The sequence below is a fragment of the Acinonyx jubatus genome, chromosome C1 (genome assembly GCF_027475565.1).
Source record: "Acinonyx jubatus isolate Ajub_Pintada_27869175 chromosome C1, VMU_Ajub_asm_v1.0, whole genome shotgun sequence".
Lineage (NCBI taxonomy): Eukaryota > Metazoa > Chordata > Mammalia > Carnivora > Felidae > Acinonyx > Acinonyx jubatus.
In genome coordinates this window covers 32,830,673-32,853,850 of record NC_069381.1, presented here as the reverse complement: position 1 = coordinate 32,853,850, position 23,178 = coordinate 32,830,673, and the positions used below count along the sequence as shown (strand labels likewise).

General features: G+C 39.8%; 1 protein-coding gene and 1 pseudogene across 12 annotated transcripts in view; one reads left to right on the top strand and one right to left on the bottom strand.

Annotated features, from left to right (window-relative positions):
- CCDC30 (coiled-coil domain containing 30) overlaps positions 1–23,178 on the bottom strand; it is a 129,688-nt gene that overhangs the window by 25,062 nt on the left and 81,448 nt on the right. For 11 of the 12 annotated variants that reach the window (XR_008294347.1, XR_003420234.2, XM_027059486.2 and 8 more), the window contains 4 exons: positions 18,857–19,066; positions 15,080–15,234; positions 4,661–4,826; positions 3,905–4,017 (listed from right to left, as the gene is read on the bottom strand). Coding sequence is in view for 10 of the 12 variants with exons in the window: in XM_027059486.2 (XP_026915287.1) it covers positions 3,905–4,017; positions 4,661–4,826; positions 15,080–15,234; positions 18,857–19,066 (644 nt within the window). In the remaining 2 variants the exon portion in view is untranslated. Of the gene's footprint in view, positions 1–2,942; positions 3,169–3,904; positions 4,018–4,660; positions 4,827–15,079; positions 15,235–18,856; positions 19,067–23,178 lie in introns of those variants that run through there. The other variant, XM_053212552.1, reaches the window with a different exon arrangement.
- Positions 6,902–8,191, top strand: LOC106970157 (glyceraldehyde-3-phosphate dehydrogenase-like; annotated as a pseudogene).

Here is a 23,178-nt window from a genome sequence, read left to right as displayed (position 1 = left end):
CTGTAAATAAGTAGGCCAAGTTTGTTAAAACTGGACTTGTTCTACAAACAAATTGGTTTCCATTTGGCTGTCTTTGGAAATGAGGGTTTTTAGAGGTTTCAATAACAGGTTTCAATAACACACCTTTATGAATGTTAAATTCTAGTTCTGATCGTCTTAAATGTTGTTTGCCTAAACTAGACAACTTGAGGTAAACTTCAGAAAAATTGTCATAATACCACAGGTATGGACAATCTTCTTGCTTGTTATTCTGTGGTGATAATAACAAAACCCCAGGGGCATATGATTATCCAAACAACTGGAAAATGGGATGGATTCCCCAAAGATTGTATGAAAAGACTTTTCTCCCTGTAGACCTATCAATAGATAAAGACTATAGTCCTTTATTAAATTATTCACTTTATTAAGTTATTCACTTGAATTATCCAGGTTAATTCATAAATCTCTTAAGTGGATATGCAAACCATAGTCTCCCTAAACCTGATCTGACATTTACTAGAAACCCACCCCATCCATATAAACCCAGGAGACCTGGTAAATTGAAAGTCCAATACAGTAGGGAATTTAACTCCAAAATAAAAGGTCCCCTACGGGGTCATATCATATACTCCCACTGAAGTAAAATTAGAGGGGCACTCTTTACGGGCTCCTATATCTAAAATAAAACCCGTACCTCCTTCAGAAAACCAATGAGCAAACTAATGTGCCTTCTTGTTCTTGTAAACCCGTGGAAGACCTCAAACTTTTGCTCAAACTTCTCTTAGGATGGTTGTACCTTTCTTTTTCATTCTCCTTTCCCCAATTTATACTAACAATTCCTTCTTAAAATGGGCCATTCAAAAGGATCACAAGAGACATCTGAATTACAAATCAGAAAAACCCATCTGATTCCTGCTGCCTGTTCCCACTCCCATTGGAGGATGCTTCAAGCCTGACATCTAAAAATCTCACTGGTAGCACTGGTAAACACTGGGTTTGTAATTTGCTCTAACCATTAACCTGTATTTTTCTTGTTTCTATAAAAGTACCTTTTATTGATTGACTAATTGCTTACTAAACAAAACAGAGTCTATATGATGGTTAAACACCACCTGTTACACAGTTAAAGCCTTCAATGACTCTCAATAACATTATGCATAGAGCAGTTCTACCAAATAGAATAGTATTAGATGTCTTAACTGCTGCACAAGGTGAAACTTGTACTCTCATAAAAACAAAATGCTGTGTATACATTCCAGATGACCACAAAAATATTTCCGGATTTCTAACTGACATGAATACTTGAATTGGTGCTGGAAACAATCCCTCTCTTTCCTTTAATGATTGGTTAAACTTCTGGACTGGAGGATTTTTGTCAACTACCAAAGGACTTTTATTTGGGCTAATCTTTCTAGTTATTCTAATCATGTTTTGCTGTTTTCTGCCATGTCTCTCTGCCTGGTGCTAAGACTCCATCACTGCAATAACTTCAAGCCAACAGATGATCCTTTCTACTCAGGAAGGTTCATACACATTGTCCACCTTGGATTCAGCTGCCTCTGTCTTTTGTAACTCCCCTATACCTTCCCCAACTGAACAATATTGACCCTTATAGGTAGGGACATTTCTACACCCCTACTCAGCAGGAAGACGCTACAGAAGATGAGACCTTCCACTTTCAACAACCCTAAAGATTTAAGCGTCAAAATTTTTCAGTGGGGAGCATGGGGTAAGCTGGGGGTAAAGTACAGGCTAACAGCAACCCCCCACCCCCGCAGGTAGGACATGTATGATAGTCCTTGGACACTCCCAGCTATCCCAAAACAGAAAAGGACAAAAAACAAATAGTCTCTACCAGTTTACAACAAAAAGGCAATCCCATCAATGGCCAAAAGTCCAGGAACTCCCTCCGGTCTTAATGATAATGCTTTGCTAAAGAGATAAACAACTTTAGCTTGACAATAGCTAGGCTTCCAGTAAGTTAGCATGTGAAAGTCTCTTTGGAAACTTCCTCTTGACTTTATCTTTCCCAGACTCTATAAAAGGGTCACCTCCACACTTGCAGTAGAGAGCTCTTCCCGCCCATGGGTCCTGTCCCTGTGCTTTAATAAAATCACCTTTTTTGCATCAAAAAAAAAAAGAGGAAGAGAATATAAAATTTTATCCAAGCTATGATAGTAAAGTCATAAAACTATGTTTAAATGACAGAGACGAGGAGTAAACACAGAAAGGATTCTGGGTAAGCAATTTCTACACATATTAGATTCAGGATCAACTCACTTGTCAGGAATTGTGGCATTTTATATGCCCTAGACCTAGCACTTCATTCTTTCAACTCCCTCTAATACCAAGGCAAGATGTGGAAAGAGCCCTATATAGGTTATTCACTTTTTTAAAAGTTATTTATTTATTTAGAGAGTGAGCAGGGCAGGGCAGGAGCAGAGAGAGAGAGAGAGGAGAGAGAGAATCCCAAGCAGGCTCTGCACTCTCAGTGCAGAGTCCAAAACTGGGCTTGAACTCACAAACTGTGAGACCATGACCTGAGCTGAAATCAAGAGTCTGTCACTGAACCAACTCAGCCACCCAGGTGCCCCTAAAGAGCTTATTACACGACTGAGTTCTAGCTTTAGGTTTGTAAGCAGCATGAACTGAACCACACATACTCCCCTGACCATGGTTTCTACATTTTTCAGTATTATGATGATCAAAGCAAGGTAAGGGATACCAGTGACTCTAAAAACACTCTGCTCTACAGCAGTAAACAGTGGTTTTTAAATCATTCTCATCAATGTGATAATTACGGAGGTAACAACACAAGAGGATAAGAAATTTCAGCCTAATGGAAGGAATAGAGCAGAAGACTATAAAGCTGGTAGGAGAAACGTGGATCATGGAAAAACAATGAACAATAACTAGATATGATAATAGCTGTGTGTTAAACACTGTTCTAAGTAAGTGCTTTACATATAGTGATTCACTTAATTCTCAAAACAACTTTCTGAGGTAAGTGCTGTTATTTTACCCATTTTAAAGATGAGGGACCTCAGGCACAGAAAGTTTACATAACTCACCCAAGGTCGCACAGCTAGTTTCTGGAAGAACCAGGATTTGTTCCCAGGCAATATGGCTCCAGAGTCCATACTCTGAACTACTCTGCTACATTCCAGAGAGGAGGAGAGTGGGAGGAATCTGGTGGAATGATGAGCAGTGAATGGCAGAAAGAGAAGGAAGTTCAGAAACACATTTTTTATTGAGCACCTACTATAAAATCAGAACTATGGATAAAAAGATGAATAAGACCATGGCCCATGCCCTTGAAAAACCTACAGTCTGGTGAGGAAGACAGGTAGTAACTCACACTATTTCAAGACAAAGTGGCAAGCTCTGGAATAAGTACAGAGAGGCATGTGCAAAGGGCTAGGAGGAGGATACAAAGAATGAGTACTTCACCCAGCCCAGGCTGGTGGGGTCAAGAAAGGCTTCTTGGAGAGGTGCCCAGGTGGCTCAGTCGGTTAAGCGTCTGACTTCGGCTCAGGTCATGATCTCACGGTTCATGATTTTGAGCTCCACATCAGGCTCTGTGCTGACAGCTCAGAGCCTGGAGCCTGCTTCAGATTCTGTTGTCTCCCTATCTCTCTGCTCCTCCCCCACTCGTGCTCTGTCTCACGCTGTCTCTCAAAAATAAATAAACGTAAGAAAGAAAGAAAGAAAGAAAGAAAGAAAGAAAGAAAGAAAGAAAGGTGGGCTTCTTGGAGAAGGTGACTCCTAGTCTAAGAATTAGGATTTGAAATGAAGAGTTGAAATGGGGAGGGGGTGGTCCAGACTGAGCAAAGTATGTGAAGGGGAATAAAAGCATGAAGGCAAATGAAAAGGGTGTATTTGGGAAAAGGCATGAAATCCCTTTCCAGAACTTTTTTTTGTTTACCTCATATGGGCATCCATCTGCTTCAAAAGTTGCGCATATTCTGTACACAGTGCTTCCTTCTCTTGCTGCAACTTGGACAGCTTTTCCGACAGATCTCCGTTGCTCTTGAGATGCTGAAAAAACAAATTTTTTTAAAATGAGAACATTCTGTGCTTTCCTTTCCCTTCCCTTTCTTTCTTTCTTTCCCTTCCTTCCTTCCTTCCTTCCTTCCTTCCTTCCTTCCTTCCTTCCTTCCTTCCTTCCTTCCTTCCTTCCTTCCTATGTTTTATTTTTTTGAAAGAGAGAGAGAGAGAGAGAGCGCGAGCATGAGCAGGGGAGGGGCGGCATGAGCAGGGGAGGGGCGGAGAGAGAGGACGGAGGATATGAAGCAGGCTCTGCACTGACAGCAGAGAGCCCTGTGTGGGGCTTGAACTCACAAACTGCAAGATCATGCCCTGAGCCAGAGTCGGACACTCAACCAACTGAGCCACCCGGGCGCCCCTCCCTGGGATTTCTGAACTGGGTTATTAAAGGCCAGCAGCAGTTTTTTCTGACCTTCTCCTCACCCTTACATCTCCCTTCCAACAGTTTGTAAGCATGTGATTCCCTGTGTTAAACCCATTCTTGCTTGAAATACCTAGAGTAGTTTCTGCTTTCCCGATACACCTAAGGGGTAAAATGCTAGGCACTCATTACTAGCTACTATTAGCTATGATTAGATCACTCGGGTCTATGGAAACAGGAAAACTGAGAAAGTATGTCTATTTACTTTCTTACCTCATCCGATTTTTCTTTCTTGTTTTCCAAGTATTTTTGAAGTTGGGCCTCCTGTTGCTGAATTCTGGATTGTTGCTGAGAGCTGGTTATTTCCAGTTGATTCCCTTTATCTTGTAAGATTCTCACTTGCTTTTGTAGCTCATTTACATTCTGATCTAGGAGTTTCCTGAGGGCAATCAATGTACATTAAATCACACCGGATTTATGAAATTCTTTGACCTAAAATTGTTATACCATCACAAGGGATTTTATTAGTTCAATGAGGTCGGGTATGTGTCCATAAAATAAAGAGACCGACACAGGGGACCTCCTTTGTGAGGCTTTTCTCAATTCTCTCTCTCATTCGTCAAAAAAAAAAAAAAAACAAAAAAAACAACCCTCTGAAAAAGAAAATAACTCCCCTTATTTCACAGAAGAAGCTGTGGCAACAGAGAGTTTTAATTAACTTGCTAGGACAAGATGGAGGTGGGGCTCTAACCCTGAATCCTCTGTTATTTCTACTCATCCTCACTGCTTTACAAGTTGGAGTCCCTTGATTTTCTTGGTTCAATATAGGGTTGTAACTTACAAACACTACTGATACTAATGCACACATGTTAAGGCTGCAGGAGCTGAATCATAAATGAGCCTGTGTTTGATGAGGAAATTCACCCTTTTTCAAAAGGGCCAAAAGCACTTAACTCCTTCAGAGGGAATCTCATCAGACTATAGTTGTGGAAGATTTCCGACAAGGCTCTTTGGATCTAGGAGATTACCCAGAAGAATATGATGAGGATGCTGAGGTAGCACTTACATGCTGGGTCATTAAAGTACTGAGACTGGACAAGCGCTCCCTTTTTCTAACTTCAGTTTTCTGAAAAAAACGATGGTTTACTGGCAAAGATTGATATTTGAGACGTGGGACTCCTCACTCTCAACCTCCAGCACTTCAAGCTCCTGTCATGGTTCCCGATATTAAGTGCAGGCTTACAGGCTCTCTAAGCTGAACTTCTCCCATTCACATCCACCCCTGCACCAGCACCACCCCCTTCACCTGTTTCATCATTATAAACCTGAGCAATTCCCAGCTATTACTGTCTACTTCTTTTTGGTTCCATTCTTTCTTTATTATTCTTTTTCTTTAATTTTATTTTTTATTTTTTAAAATTTACATCCAAATGAGTTAGCATATAGTGCAACAATGATTTCAGGAGTAGATTCCTTAGTGCCCCTTACCCATTTAGCCCATCCCGCCTCCCACAATCCCTCCAGTAACCCTCAGTTTGTTCTCCATATTTATGAGTCTCTTCTGTTTTGTCCCCCTCCCTGTTATATTATTTTTGTTTTCCTTCCCTTATGTTCATCTGTTTTGTCTCTTAAAGACCTCATATGAGTGAAGTCATATGATTTTTGTCTTTCTCTGACTGACTGATTTCACTTAGCATAATACCCTCCAGTTCCATCCACGTGGTTGCAATGGCAAGATTTCATTCTTTTTGATTGCCGAGTAATACTCCATTGTGTGTGTGTGTGTGTGTGTGTGTGTGTGTGTGTGTGTGTATACATATACATATATATACATTTTCTTTATCCATTCATCCATTGATGGACATTTGGGCTCTTTCCATACTTTGGCTATTGTTGATAGTGCTGCTATAAACATAGGGGTGCATGTGTCCCTTCAAAACAGCACACCTGTATCCCGTGGATAAATGCCTAGTAGTGCAATTGCTGGGTCGTAGGGTAGTTCTATTTTGAGTGTTTTGAGGAACCTCCATACTGTTTTCCAGAGTGGCTGCACCAGCTTGCATTCCCATTTTTGGTTCCATTCTGAATTTCTGATCAAGGGGCCAGACTAAGAGAAAAGCTTTGGGGCTGAAAGGGAAATTTTAAACTGCTAGAATTAAAGAAAGTTGAGTTACCTCAATAGAATTTAGGAGTTGGAAAACGGCATTGAAATATAGGAAGTCAACATTTAAAGAGCAACTCATAAATATGTTAGAAATTAACTCCTATATTACATATAGCTTGAACAAAGACTAACAAATAAGCCAGCTATGCCAATGAATGAAATTAAGAAAGCTCTCTGCTCCTCCCCACTTGACAGATGGCCACATTTCCTGGTACAGTGCCAGCTGCATCCCCCAGATATGGTGGTGATGGTTAGAGTAAACAAATGTGGCCCTACCCTATTGTGCACCTGGTCACCAGGGCTGCTTTTAACTATGGCAAAGTGGATACTGTCAGCATCAATGCCCCTTCATTGACCTCAACTACATGGTCTACATGTTTCACTATGATTCCACCCATGGCAAATTTCATGGTGCAATCAAGGCTGAGAATGGGAAACTTGTCATCAGTGGAAAGCCCATCACCATCTTCTTTTTTAAAAAAATCTTAATGTTTATTTTATTTTTGAGAGATAGAGGGAGAGAGAGAGAGAGACAGAGCATGAGTGGGAGAGGGGCAGAGAGAGAGAGAGAGAGAGAGGGAAACATAAAATCCAAAGCAGGCTCCAGGCTCTGAGCTATCAGCGCAGAGCCTGATGTGGGGCTCAAACCCACAAACTGTGAGATCAAGTCCTGAGCTGAAGTTGGACATTTAACTGACTGAGCCACCCAGGCATCCGCAATCTCCATCATCTAGGAGCAAGATCCCGCCAACATCAAATAGGGTGATGTTGGTGCTGAGTATGTTGTGGAGTCCACTGGGGTCTTCACCACCCTGGAGAAGGCTGGGGCTCACTTGAAGGGTGGGGTCAAGAGTGTCATCATCTCTGCCCCTTCTCCTGATGACCCCATGTTTGTGATGGGCATGAACCATGAGAAAATCGACAATTCCCTCAAGATTGTCAGCAATGCCTCCTCCACCACAAATCACTTGGCCTTTCTGGCCAAGGTCATCCATGACGACTTTAGGCATTGTTGAGGGACTTATGATCATAGTCCATGCCATCACTGCCCTTTGGAAGACCACGGGCAGCCCCTCTGGGAAGCTGTGGTGTGATGGCCGTGGGCTGCCCAGAACATCATCCCTACTTCTACTGGTGCCACCAAGGCTGTAGGCAATGTCATCCCAGCTGAGTGAAAGCTCACTGGCATGGCCTTCTGTGTCCCTACCCATAATGCATCAGTTGTGGATCTGACCTGCCACCTGGAGAAAGCTGCCAAATATGACAATATCAAGTAGGTGGTGAAGCAGGTATTGGAGGGTCCCCTCAAGGGCATTCAGGGCTACACTGAGGACCAGGTTGTCTCCTGCAACTTTAACAGTGACACCCACTCTTCCATCTTCGATGCTGGGGCTGGCATTGCTCTTAGTGACGAATTTGTCAAGCTCATTTCCTGGTATGACAATGAATTTGGCTACACCAACTGGGTGGCAGACCTTAGGGTCCACATGGCCTCCAAGGAGTAAGAGCCTCCTGGACCACCAGTCCCAGCGAGAGCAAGAGGAAGGACTGTTGGGGAGTCATTGCCCCAATGCATCCCTTAACACACTGAGAATCATTTGACCTCCACAGTTTCTATCCTAGACCTCCTGAAGAAGGGGAGGGACTTGGGGAACCCTACCTTGTCATTACCATCAATAACATATACTATACCCAGCCAAGAAAGGAAAAAGAAATTAAGAAATCAGTGGATTGATAAAACTCTCTGTCTCCCCAATAGCCTTAACCTCTCTTTCAATCTATCCCTTATATAGCAATCAGAGTGGTCCTTCTAAACCAATCTCATCATATCATGTAGTCCGAACACTTCAATATGGCTTGTGAGCTAGCTTACCCTTCTAGCCTCTTTCTCTTGCCCTCCCTCTACCCCCAAGCATTTTGCTCCAGGCAAAATGAACTTTTTTTCACTTCCTGAAATAAGTCATCTTCTACACTTATTCCTTCCTTACAACTCCTTTTCCTTATCTTCCTCTTCCAGACCTTCCTTTCCTTAATATTCTCTTTTAGCCATCCATCCCAAATACCTCTCACTCAGCTTGAATAGCTTTCTTTGAGGAAGGCTTTCTTGAGTTCCCCAGACCAGACGAGGTGTCTCTGCTATGCACTATCACAGCATCCTAAGCCTCCCTTTGTATAACACTTATCATCAAGTCTATGTACAAGGATATTTGTTACATCATTATTTGTAACAGCAAAAATATCTAAAAAGCATTTCACATAAATTATAATATATGTGTTACAGAATGCCACACAACTGTTTAAAATAATATTATGGAACTAAAAATCGATAACAGAAAGATAGCTGGAAAATCCTCAAATATTTGGAGATCAAACAACATACTTATAAATAATACATGTCAAAGAAGTCTTGAGAGAAGTTTTAAAAATATTATGAATTATATATATTTTACATGAAAATGAAAATACAACTTACAAAATTTGTGAGAGGAAACAAAAGCTGTGCATAGAGGGAAACTTAACAGCATTAAATGCAAATATTATAAAAGAAAAGATCAAAAATCAATAATTTAAGCTTCCATGTTAGGAAACTAGAGAAAGAAGATCAATATAATCCTGAAGAAAGCAGAAGAAAAGAAGTAACAAAAATCAGAGCAGAAAGTAGTGAAATTGAACACAGGAAAACAATAGAGAAATATAATGAAACTGGTTCTTTGAAAAGATCAATGAAATTGACAAACCGCTAGCCAGGCTAATCAAGAAACAAAGAAGGCACAATTTACTAATGTCAGAAATGAAAGAGGAACCATCACAACTGATCCTATGGACATTAAAAGGACAATAAAGGAATATTTTGAACAATTCTATGCCTACACATTTTTTTTAAATTTTTATTATTTTTTTTAATTTTTTTTTTCCAACGTTTTATTTATTTTTGGGACAGAGAGAGACAGAGCATGAACAGGGGAGGGGCAGAGAGAGAGGGAGACACAGAATCGGAAACAGGCTCCAGGCTCTGAGCCATCAGCCCAGAGCCCGACGTGGGGCTCGAACCCACGGACCGCGAGATCGTGACCTGGCCGAAGTCGGACGCTTAACCGACTGCGCCACCCAGGCGCCCCTAAAAGTTTTGTTTTAATGTTTTTATTTATTTTTGAGACAGAGAGAAACAGAGCATGAGCAGGGGAGGGGCAGAGAAAGAGGGAGACAAAGAATCCCAAGCAGGCTCCCGGCTCTGAGCTGTCAGCACAGAGCCTGATGCGGGACTGGAACTCACAAACCGCGAGCAGAAACTCACATGACCTGAGCTGAAGTCTGACACTTAACTGAGTGAGCCACCCAGGCACCCCTGTATGCCTACACATCTGATAACTTGTCTGACATGGACTGATTCATTGAAAGACACAATCTAACAGCTCTTAAGGAGAAATAGATATTCTGAATAGGCCTATACCTATTAAAGAAATTAAATCAATATTTAATAACTTTCCAAAAATAGAGCAGTAAGCCCAGGTGATTTCACTGGTGAATTCAACCAAACATTTATTTCTATTTATTTACTAAAATTTTTTTTTAACATTTATTCAGTTTTTGAGAGACAGAGAGAGACAGAGCATAAATGGGGGAGGGGCACAGAGGGAGGGAGACACAGAATCCGAAGCAGGCCCCGGGCTCTGAACTGACAGCGTAGAGCCTGATGCGGGTTCAAAGTCACAGACCGCGAGGTCATGACCAGAGCTGAAGTCGGATGCTTAACCAACGGAGCCGCCCAGGTGCCCCATCAACCAAACGTTTAAAGAAGAAACAATATTGGGGCACTTGGGTGGCTCCATCTGTTAAGCTCCTGACTCTTGATTTTGGCCCAGGTGATGATCTTACAGTTTGTGATATTGAGCCCCACGTCAGGCTCCGCTCTGACAGTGTGGAGCCTGCTTGAGATTCTCTCTCTCCTTCTCTCTCTGGCCCCCATCCCTGCTCACACTTGCACTTTCTTGCTCTCAAAAAATAAATAAGTAAACATTTTTAAAAAGGAGGAGGAGGAGGAGGAGGAGGAGGAGGAGGAGGAGGAGGAGGAGGAAAAGGAAAGATAGCAATTCTTTACAATCTCTTCCAGAAAAAGCAAAGAAGAGGGGACACTTACTCAATTCTATGACACCAGCATCACCCTAATACCAAAACCAGATCTAGACCTTACAGGAAACAAAAGCTGTGGACCAGTGTCTTCCATGAACATGTCCAAGGTCCTTTATGTGGCTTGTTAGGTCCAGCAGGACCCAGGTCAAGCTTACCTTTCTAGCCTCCTTTTCTCGATACTTCCCTCATCCCCAAACATTTTGTTCTGGCAAAAATGAACATTTCTCACTTTACTGAAGATGATGATGGCAATAGTAACAAAAATAACATAAAATATTGCAAGAATAATAACAGCACCTTTTTAGTAGTGGCTGGTAATGTGTCAGCTTGGCTAGGCATGACCTCCATGTATGTTTCTGATTAGAGTGGGCTACAAGACGTACAGTTTACTGGTGCAGGGGATGGAGGGCGGAAGTGAAGCAGTTTGGATTTTACACTTGGAAAGTCGGACCAAGTGCTTTTGTAGCTCATCCCCATCACCAGGTATCTGCTGCTCACCTCCGCATGAGGCAACAGCCAGGCCTGCAACTTCTCCACCTTCCCTCGGGTCCCCCTTCACCTTCCCCAGCTCCTGGGCCAGGTGTCCGTTTAGGTCCTTGATGAGGGGGCCATCTTCTCCTGCAGGACGCCTACTTTATCAGGTTTGGAGGTAGGGAAAACTGACATGGGTTCATCCTGTGCTCATAGGTTTAGCTTGACATTGCTCTCCCTCCTGTGGTACCCATCTTCACTTCCTGAGTGGACTTCAAACTCCAGCATAAGACGGATGAAGACAGCCTAACAGGCTGTGTAGCCAGCCCTGCTCACAACTGCATGAGAGACCAAACCCCTGGGGCGCCGGGGTGGCTCAGTCAGTTGAGCTTCTGACTCTTGATTTCTGAGCAGGTCATGATCCCAGGGTTGTGGGATCAAGGCCCCCATAGGGCTCTGTGCTGAATGTGGAAACTGCATGAGATCCTCTCTTTCTCTCTTTGCCCCTCTCCCCAGCTCGTGTGTGCTCTCTCTCTTAAAAAAAAAAAAGAGCAAATCCCCATACCAAATCTCTTACTAAACATATATTTCTCCTACTAGTTCTATTCTGATTGAACCTGGACTGATGTAAGTGCTTATTATGTGCCATATACTCATAATATAAGCCAACCAATCACTTATAACTCATGCAATCCGCACAATGATCTTATGAAGTTGGTACAGACAGGCACTGAAAAGATAAACTTATCTAAGATTTTGTAACTCTTAAGTGGCTAAAAGGTTGCCCATGTAATATTGTTAGGTGAAAAAGGCAAATTCCAAAGCAATATAATTTAAATGGCTCAACTTCTGTTAACAAAATAAGAACAACAAAAAATATATGCATATGCATAGAAAAAATCTGATCACTTGAAGTGGTTACTGCCAAAGAACAGAAATCTGAAGGATTTATGCTTTTTATTTTATATAGCTCTTTAATAATTTAAATTTCATATAAGTAGTTATAATTACAATTGTACTTGCTAGAATTTATTCCAAGGAAGTAGTAAAGGATGTGCACAAAAATTTGACTACAAGGATAAAATATCATATCGTTGTTTATTATAGCAAGAAACTGGGGAAAATGTAAATATCCAGCAATAACGGATTAAATTCATTATGATACATTGTGAAAATAATGTTCTAGAAGATTTAAAAGAAGATAAACAGAACAGTGAAAAAAGTAGGTTATAATCTAAGTATCTAAATTGGAGTTGCTTTCCTCCAGGTTTTGAAACAATGTATACTATATTATTCGTTTTGTAGAGAAGAATTTCCCTACCCTACAGTATTCCATTTTCTTATAGCTAGCTTAAATATTACTTCAACATATTTCATCTCAGCCAGGCTTCACAGAAGATGCATAGAGCTGGTATTACTAATCCCACTTTAGACACAAAAAACCTAGTGTCAGGAAAGTTAAATAGCCTTTTTCCTTGTTCAATTCTTGAATTACATCTTTTGTCCCTTTTTAAAAAATGTTTTTCTTTGAGTTATTTTTTAATTGTGTTATTTTACTTATAGTTGACATACAATATTACATGAGTTTTAGGTGTACAACATAGCAACATAGTGATTCAACAAGTTTATACATTATGCTGTTCTCACCAAAAGTGTAGCTACAGTCTGTCATCATACAATGCGATCACAACACCATTGACTATATTCCTTATGCTGCTTTATTCCTATGATTTATCCATCCCATAACTGGAAGCCTTTATCTCCCACGCCCCTTCACCCATTTTGCCCATGTCCCTACCCCCTTTCCCTCTGGCAATCCTCAATTTGTTCTCTGTATTTATAGGTCCAATTTTGCTTTTTGTTTGTTCATTTGTTTTTTTTTAGATTTCACATATGAGTGAAGTTATATGGTATTTCTCTTTCTCAGTCTGATTTATTTCACTTAGCATAATACACTCCAGGTCCATCCAATTTGTTGCAAATGGCATGATCGGATCCTTTTTTATGACTGCATAATATTCCATTATGTATGGTACACACACACATCACATCACATCCTCCTTATCCATTTGTCTACTAGTGGGCATGCAGATTGCTTCCATATCTTGGCTATTATAAATAATGCTGCAATAAACATAGGAATGTGTGTATCGTTTCAAATTAATGTTTTTTCATTTTCTTTGGGTAAATATCCAGTAGTAGAATTATTGGATCATATGATAGTTTTATTTTTAATTGTTTGAGGAACCTCCATACTATCTTCCACAGTGGCGGCACCAATTTACATTCCTACCAACAGCGTATGAGGGTTCCTTCATATAGTGTTTCTTTAAAAACTTCATAGAGTTGTTTTGCAATCTATTATTCATAATCCCAGCTTCTGGAGTTCTTGGGGGTTACAACTCTGGTGTTTGTTGTTTCTACCGACTATCATTTATGGTAGCCAGCTTCCTTGTGTTATTTGCTGATTTTTCATTGTAAGCTTACATTTGACTAAACTTAATATATGGGAATCTTTAGGGGCACCGGGTGGCTTAGTTGGTTAAGTGTCCAACTTCGGCTCAGGTCAGGATCTCACCGTCCGTGGGTTCGAGCCCCACGTCGGGCTCTGTGCTGACAGCTCAGAGCCTGGAGCCTGCTTCAGATTCTGTGTCTCCCTCTCTCTCTGACCCTCCCCCGTTCATGCTCTGTCTCTCTCTGTCTCAAAAATAAATAAACATTAAAAAAAATTTAAAAAAATATGGGAATCTTTAATATCAAAATTGGGGTTGTTTTCCTCCAGAGATAATTTGGGAAAGCCAGGGGGCTGCCTGTTTGGGAACACTTCAGCTCCTTCAAGCTTCCTAGCTTTAATATTAGAATCTCTAGTTCACCTCTTCCCCCTTGGGGCAAACTTCCTCAGCTCCTTCTCTCAAACCTGGGGCTGATATTATTATTTGCCCCCTGACTTAGAAGCTTGTTTGCCCCATTCATCATTTTTGTTGTAGCCTATTGTATGTTTGCTCTTAGCACTTTCTCTTGCTTTATTGTGGGCAACACTTAAAAGGTTTACTTACTATAGTTTATTCAGGATCTAGGTGTATTACAACAGGATGGTCTGCCATCCTGTTAGCTGTAGCAGTGAGACAAGTATTTTTCTACTGTACTTCCCTGAGTGAGCTCATTATTCATTCATACGTTCATTCATTTACTTACTTACACATTATTCATTCACTAAGTATTTACTGAGTACCTTTTAGTGCCAGGGCTGATGTTAGAGCTTTTAGCTAAAGCTGAAAATAAATTTCTGAGCTTCATTATATATGTGAATGTCTGCATGTCTTTTCAGTGGCTAAAACCATATTTTTCTTAAAACATATGTGGTTCACTCTTCAGTGCCATAGAAATAAGAAGCATCGGTTACTGAAGTTTAGGGCATCCAGGAAGATCATTTAAGTAAGAATTCTAATAGTAATCATAATAATTTTAGAAAAAAATGAAAGCTCCTATTTGGTGACAGATTACTGATGATTAAGAGGTCTGTAAAGTACTTGGAATTTCTTTCAAGGAAATCAGGTGATAAATACAAAAATCAATTTCCTTTAGTTTGCAGTTTATGCCAATCATGTGAGAGTTGGAAAAGCAAAGCCCAGAGTATCATATTTCATAGGTAATCTAGTCAGTCATTCAAGAAAATTTACTCGTGCACCCCGTGCACCCGGCTCAGAGCAACGAGAAATAAACCCTGCCCTTAAGAATCTGACACTCTTTTGTGAAAGGCAAACAGGAAAAACAATTCGAATACAGTGTAACGAGTGCTATATACAAGAAGTTATGTAATGTAGTTCACTGCAGTGGGAACACAGAGGAAATACATCGTAAACTGACATTCCTGCTAAACTCAATCAGGTTGGCCCATGGGAAACTGACATCTTTGCTCCTCTTACCTCTTCTGTTGTTCCTCCTGATATAGTTGCTTTGTCTTAGCTTCATTTTCTAGTGCTTCCTTTATCCTTTCCTCCAGTTGCTTCTTTCCCGAAATACAAGTGTCTGTGAGACAGACTTTATGAGCATGTTCTAATTTCTGCTGCAGATCCAAAATCTTGAAGGAAAAATTTCACAAATAAAACATTAAGCATGACCTTTTTTTTCCAATCAGGGAAATGCTGGATGAGTAACTAGCAAACATAGTGCCAGCAAACAAATCTGATCTAAAGCAGAGAATGTGGCTAGATTTAATTTTAAAATAAGTTACCTAAGTTTTACACTACATGATACATTCGTGTAGTTTAATGTATGTTTGGGTAAACGAAGCCATGCAGTGAAAACTCCTTCCCATCTTTATCCTGTCTTCCTGCCACTTTTCCTCCACTAAATACACAATTACTGGTATTCGTTTCTTACGTACCCTTCCAGGGATTTATTTATGCCTATATAAATAAATACTATTATACAGTTCTCCTTCATATACATATTTTTTACACAAATGATGGCATACCATATATACTTATGCAGCTTGCTTTTTGTAAATAAAAATACACTTGGTGATTTTTCCATATTATATGTTTACGTAGAATCGCCCTCTCTTTTACAGCTGCATATATAAGGATATATTATAACTTATTTAAGTAGACCCCTACTGATGGACAATTAAATTGATTCCAATCTTTTGCTATTACCAACAAATCTCTAGAATACATTACGAGATGTGGGTTTGCTAGGGCAAAGATTACTATTATTTGTTTGTTTAATAGATAATGCCAAGCTGGCTCCATAGGTATCAGGCCAATTTACACTTCCAACAGCAATGTAGGAGTGTGTCTAGTTTCTCCACAGTGTGACTAGATTCAGGATAAGATCTTAAAACGAAGTAGGAGTCTCTTACAAATCGAGTTCCTGTTAGCATATCACCTCGCACCAGTAATATGCTCTTTGATGCACTGGTAGGACTAACAATAAGATTTATGAATTTGAAAGAGAGATGTATAATTTTATTTTAGAATTTACATGTTAGATTAAAAGCTTCATTAAAACTTTTTTTTATTAGATAAGTATCCTTTTAATTTGTTTACATATTTTTATGAACCTTTGTGTCACCCTAAGTTGTGACTGGTACATAGTAGATGCTCAATAAATATCTGCTGAATGAGTAGTTCTTAGCAGAATAGCTATTGTCTCCTGAATGTATTCCTGATCTAAAAATGCATTCTTTATGAGGATTTGGCACCACAGTCCCCACAAACACTCGTGAACGCCAGTGCACGGCAGCCCCCTTTTTAAGAGCAGGGATTTGTGCACCAGCCCTAGGTCCTGGCAGAGCCCACAAACTATAGGAGAGGTGAAGATGCAGAAATGCAGAATGATTCGAGGGCAATGGCAGTGGGCGGCCAGTCATCCACGGCCAGTTCAAGTTCCTTTGAGCTGCCCCTGTTTAGTCCTACAAAGGGAAAATGCTTCCTTAAAGATATTCACTCTTAATTCCACAGAGGCAAATATCACCACCCCATTGGCTTCTCTATCAGGGACATATGCAGACTTTTGAACCTGTCACCCAGTTGAGAAAAGAACATTTCCAATACTTTTAAAGTCTACTCTGGGACCTTGTCAATTATCCCCCTTCCCTCCTCACTTGAGAAAACCAATTATCTTGAGTTTTGGGTTAATCATTTCCTTGCTTTTTCTTTAATATATAATCTGTGTAACATGGCTTTTCCTTTACATAATTTTGACCTCTGAATCAATGAAATCATACCGTGTTTTTGGTGATTTTTTTAAATGTTTATTTATTTATTTATTTAGAGAGAATACGAGCAAGAGAGGGGCAGAGAGGGAATCCGAAACAGGCTCCACACTGCCAGTGCAGAGACCGATATGGGGCTTGAACTCACAAACTGTGAGATAATGACCTCAGCCAAAATCAAGAGTCGGACACTTAACCAGCCGAGCCACCCAGGTGCCCCTGATTTTTTTATTCAATATATATTGAACTACAGCATGTACCTGTAATTCATTTATTTTCACTGTTGTATGCTATTGTGTAAATATACAGTTTATTTGTTTGATATTATGTCAGGGGACGTTTGGGTTGCTTCCAATTTTCTGCTATTTGGAACAATATTTCTACAAAAATGATTGTATTCCTGTCTCCTGATACCTCTGTGCAGTATAATACTTTTTCTAGTATTTATGCCCAGTAGTAGAAGCATTGGGTTGTATGATACACATGTCTTTAACCTAACTAGATGCAAATGCCAATTGCTTTCCAAAGTGTTTATGCTAATTTACTCTTCCAACTGCAGTCAATATATGAGTCCCTGTTGCACAAAATCCTCACCAGTATTTAGTACTGTCTAAATTTAGAGTTTTTTACTAATCTGTATCAGTTTTACCAACTACTTCTTGTTTTTAAGTTTATTTATTTTGAAAGAGGGAGAGCATGAGCATGAGCAGGGGAGGGTCATGAGAGAGGGAGAGAGAGAGAATCCCAAGCAGGCTCTGCATTGTCAGCACAGAGCCTGATCTGGGGCTGACTTCTATGAACTGTGAAATCATGACCTGAGCCAAGATCAAGAGTCAGATGCTTAACTGAGCCACCCTGACGCCCCAGCCAACTACTTTTTTAATGGAGTACTAACATACATAAAGTGCACATATCTTGAAGCATACTGAATGAAGTTACTTATATAACCACTTCCCATGCTAAGATAAAGAATGCTCCCAGCACCATGGAAGAAAGAGTCCCTCTCATCCTCTCCCAGTTAATAACCCTCATAAAGACAACCAACATCCTCTGACCGTAGCTTAGTTTTGTCATTCTTTTTTTTTTGTAAATAATTTATTTATTTTTTAATTTACATCCAAGTTAGTTAGCATATATAATGCAACGATTTCAGGAGTAGATTCCTTAATCCCCTACCTATTTAGCCCATTGCCCGCCCCCCCAACCCCTCCAGCAATCCTTTGTTTGTTCTCTATGTTTGAGGCTCTTATGTTTTGTCCCCCTCCCTGTTTTTATATTATTTTTGCTTCCCTTCCCTTATGTTCATCTGTTTAGTTTTGTCTCTTCTTGAACCTCTTATAAATGAAATTACATAGTATGAAGTCTTTTGTTCTGGTTTCTTTAGCTCAAAATTAGGCTTTTGAGCATAATAAAGATGGCTGTCATCTGCTTTTTGATGTTTGTTTCATATTTATACTGTTGGATTACATTATTTATTTATTTATTTAAGGATTTATTTTTTACGTGAGATTTGACTGAAACCCACAGATCAAAATGTGCAACTGTTGCGTACTACTGCCACCTGGTGTTAGCGAATCTAAAATGCAGGGGCATTATTTCAAAATGGTTCATTTCACAACACGAATCCACCCCCAAATTGTAAAATAAAAACCATAGAGAGAGACAATCCAAAGGAGAGGAGAATAAGTCTTTTACAAGTTGAAAGTATAAAACAAAAGTCATATGGTTTCAGTCAGTTACTTTAAGTTCATGCTATAGCTTTACAGACCCTTACCTTTTCAAGTTCATGCAGTTTAAAGAAACATGCGATTTACTGGAACTGCAGGAGCAGGTGAAGTCAAAAGAGAGGAAAGCATGGAAGAGCACAGAAAAACCCTGGAATTCTATGAAGTGTGCATCATATCTACTTCCTAAATCCTTAGGGAAACAGGATTTTAGTACTGGTATCCAGCGTATGGTACTTACTAAGCATGAGGATAATTACCTTTTCCTCTGCATCAGCGACTTTTGATTTCTCTTGAGCCAGCTTTTCCTTCAGGTTGTCCTGTGATTTAATGCTCTGATCCTGTTTAAGTACCTCCAGCTCCAGTTCCCTGATTTTCTGCTGACCGTGCTTCCATTCTGCCGTGAGTGAAGAGCACATCTTTGTACCATCTAATAACTTCTGCTGGGCCTGCTTTAGTTCAATTTTGATCTAGAGGAGGGGAATAAACAAGAGTGATAGAAATAAGCGTGGAAAGAACATGAACATGAGCCAGAATAAGCACTTTTCCAAGCAGTGCAGTCCCCTAAGAGCTGACAAATAACCAATGTCACATGGATGATTAACTCCCCGGAACTGTCTTGTGTCAGTAAGGTTTGCCAGATGGCCGCTGGACAGAGGAATTTTCCTAATGTTTCTACACATGCATGGTCTAAACATTTTCCATCCTTTTTAAAAAATCTGCAAGCTGGCTTTCATTCCCACTCCTCCATGAAACTATTTATGCTGGGGCACTACTGATGTCCCCACTGCCAAAATGAATCCAGTGGACAACTGACCTCTTAGGTAGCATTCACTCCCTCTGTCTCAGAAAATTATCATGGAGTCTGTGATACCAAACTCTCCTGGTTTGCTTGCATCTCTTTGCAGTTCCTTCCCGGTCTCTTGTGTAGACTCTTCTAATGCTGCCCAGCTTCTAAATATCACTGGACTCTCCCAGGCTTTGAGAGTTGATCATTCCTTCCCTAGTTCACTGTCACAATTTGAAATACCATCTTTGTGCCTGGAACTGCCAAAATAAAACTCCCTGATTCTGTCCATATCAAAAATGATTTTTCTCTCTCAGTCTTCCCGATTTCAATAAATGATGCCTCCATCCAAGGTTTTGTTCAGGCCAGCAGTCTCAAAGTAATCCTGAGTCTTCCTTTCCCATCCTGAGCCCCTTCGGCACTTGCTGTCCTGCTCCCTCCACAACACGTCTTGCATCGGCCCATCAGTGTCTACCACCCTCGTCTCCAACATCATGGTCTCCAGCCTTGGTTGTTGCAATAACGACATGGTTCTGCCACTTCCATTTTTACGCCCTTCTAATCTGTTCTCTACAATGCAGCCAAAGTGTTCTTTTAAATTTTTTTTTTTTAACGTTTATTTATTTTTGAGACGGAGAGAGGGAGGGGGAGGATCAGAGAGAGAGGGAGACACAGAATCTGAAACAGGCTCCAGGCTCTGAGCAGTCAGCACAGAGCCCGACGCGGGGCTCGAACTCACGGACCGCGAGATCATGACCCCAGCCGAAGTCAGACGCTTAACCGACTGAGCCACCCAGGCGCCCTCAAAGTGTTCTTTTAAAAACATAGATTGAACTATTCACTCCACTGCTTAAATCTTTCAGGCTTCCTGAAACTCTGGAAACAAATCCCAGCAGCTTGCCTGGCCTTCTACGGTCTGGTCTTTGCCAACCTCTTTTAAATCACAGGTTATTTAGCATCATGAAAATGAAAAGGGCCATCTCTATTTTTAAAAGTTGATGACTAACTTTAATAAAAATTTTGAAAATTTAAATGAAAAAAATTTCTATAAAAATAAAATATACCAAATTTCTATAAAAATAAAATATACCAAAATAAAACATACACATATACCAAATAAAACATACTTTGGTATATGTGTGACTTCTTATAACCATTAAGAAACTGAATCAGTAATTGAAAATCTTCCCAAAATAAAACTCTAGAATCAGAAGGATTCAGAAATGAGGTCTTATAATTATTAAAGAAGAAATAGTTGTAATTTACTCCTTTTTTTTTTCTTTACGGTTTATTTATTTTTGAGAGAGAGCATGCACAAGTTGGGGAGGAGAGAGAAAGAGAGGGAGAGAGAATCCCAAGCAGGCTCTGCTCTGTCAGCACAGAGCCCAACATGGGACTCGATCTGACAACCGTGAAATCACGATCTGAACCAAAATCATGACCTGAACAGAAATCAAGAGTCAGATGCTCAACCAGCTGAGCCACCCAGGTGCCTCAGGTGCCCCAACTGTAATTCACTCTTACAAACTCTTCCAGAGAACACAAAATGAAGGTATGTTACCTGTCTCATGTTAAGGGGCTAGGGTAACCTTTATGCTAAAGTTTGATGTGAATGTTATAAGGAAGAAAAATGACAAGCTAGTCTCATTTGCGAACTAAGATGCAAAAATTCCAAAGAAATACTAACAAGCTAACACCAGCGATGTAGAAAAAGGATAATAATTTAGGATGAAGATGGGTTTATCCTAGGAATGCAGAGTTGAGTTAGCATTAGAAAATCAGTCAATGTAATTCACTGTATTAACAGATATAAAAATCTTATCTTCTCAAAAAATGATGCAGAAAAGAATTTGATGAAATTCAACATGTACTCATCCAAAAACATTGAATGAACACTATAAAAGAATTTTATTTAAAAACAATTTTTAATGCTTATTTATTTTTGAGAGAGAGAGAGACAGAGAGAGACAGAGAGACAGAGTGAGAGCCGGGGAGGGGCAGAGAGAGAGGGAGACACAGAATCTGAAGCAGGCTCCAGGCTCTGGGCTGGCAGCACAGAGCCCGACATGGGGCTCGAACTCACGAACCGTGAGATCATGACTTGAGCAGAAGTTAGATGCTTAGCCAACTGAGCCACCCAGGTGCCCCAAGAATTTTCTTAATGTGATTAAAAAATGTCTATTAAAAAAACCCTACAAGGCATATTAACTGATATTTTAGAACTTTTTCTTTGAGACTGGGAATGAGAAAATGTTACCCACTATCATCGGTTCTATTTGGCACTGTACTAGCCACTGCTTAGGCAAGAAAAAAGAATGAAAGGTATAACATGTGGAAGGAAAGAAAGAAAATTATATTTATTCCTAGATGATATGATTGCTTGTGTATACAATACAAAATAATATAAGCATCAATTGTAAGAAGTAATTTAAAAGTATGGCAAGGTTTTTATTAAAAAAAATTCACTGCATTTTTATGTATTAGCAATAGTTAGAAAATGAAACTTTAAAAAGTTACCATTTACAATAGTATGGAAAACATCAGCACCTAGGAATGTGTCTAACATAAAAGATGTATAAGGTCTCCACAAAGAAAATTAGGATATTGGGAAAAATTAAAGAAGACCTGAATATAATACACACATATTTCATGGAGGATTCAATATTGTAAAGATTTAAACTCTGCCCAAATTTATCTACAGATTTAGTGTATAAATTCAGTGTATAAATCCCCAAAGGTTATGTGTTAGTATATGTATGTTGTGTGTGAGTACATGTGGGTTTGTGCGTGTAACTTGACAAACTGATGACAAAATTTATATAAAATTTCAAATGGCCAAGAATATCCAGGCATCCTAGAACAAGAACAACAAAATGAAAAGCTGTGCTCTATCAAATATTGAGGTCTGCATAATGCTAAATTAAGATAGCATGCTATCGGCACAAGAATAGACAGAACAATGGAACAAAAGAGAGAGCTCAGAAACAGACCACACACATTTCTTATGTCCTAGTGGACAGTATAGTAATGTAGGAGAATATCTTTATGACTTTGAGGCTGACAAAGATTTCTTAAGTCAGAACCTGAAATCACCAATTATAAAGGTAAACATTGATTAGGTTAAAATGAAAAACTTTGATTCATCAAAACTTCTATTTAGAGAGTGAAAATGTAAGTCACAGAGTAGAAGGTGTTGGTGATACAAACCTGATCAAGGCTTCATATACAAAGAATTCCTACAAATGAATGGGAAAATTAAAAGGACAGAAGTCCCAAAGAAAAGTAAACAAAATCTTAAACAGGGAGTTCACAAAATAGGAACTCAGATGTCAAATACATTTAGAGAGAGCTGTTCATCTTCATTTGTAAACAGGGAAATGCGCATTAAAATGCTAGGAGCTACCACTATACATGTATCCGAGATTAGCAAAAAATTTAAAGTCTGACAGTACCAAGAGTTGGTGAGGACGCAGAGCAACAGGAACCCTCCTACCTGCTGGTGGGAGTATAAACCTTTAGACAGGAGTTGAAGTAACACATATGCTGAGATGCAATAATTCCACTCCCACTCCCTTCCTAGAGAAATACGTCCTGTGGACATCAGGATACATGTATATGAATGTTCATAGCAGCAGTTTTTTTGTTTGTTTTTAAAATTTTTTTAACGTTTATTTTTGAGACAGAGAGAGACAGAGTGTGAACGGGGAGGGGCAGAGAGAGAGGGAGACACAGAATCTGAAACAGGCTCCAGGCTCTGAGCAGTCAGCACAGAGCCTGACGCGGGGCTCAAACTCA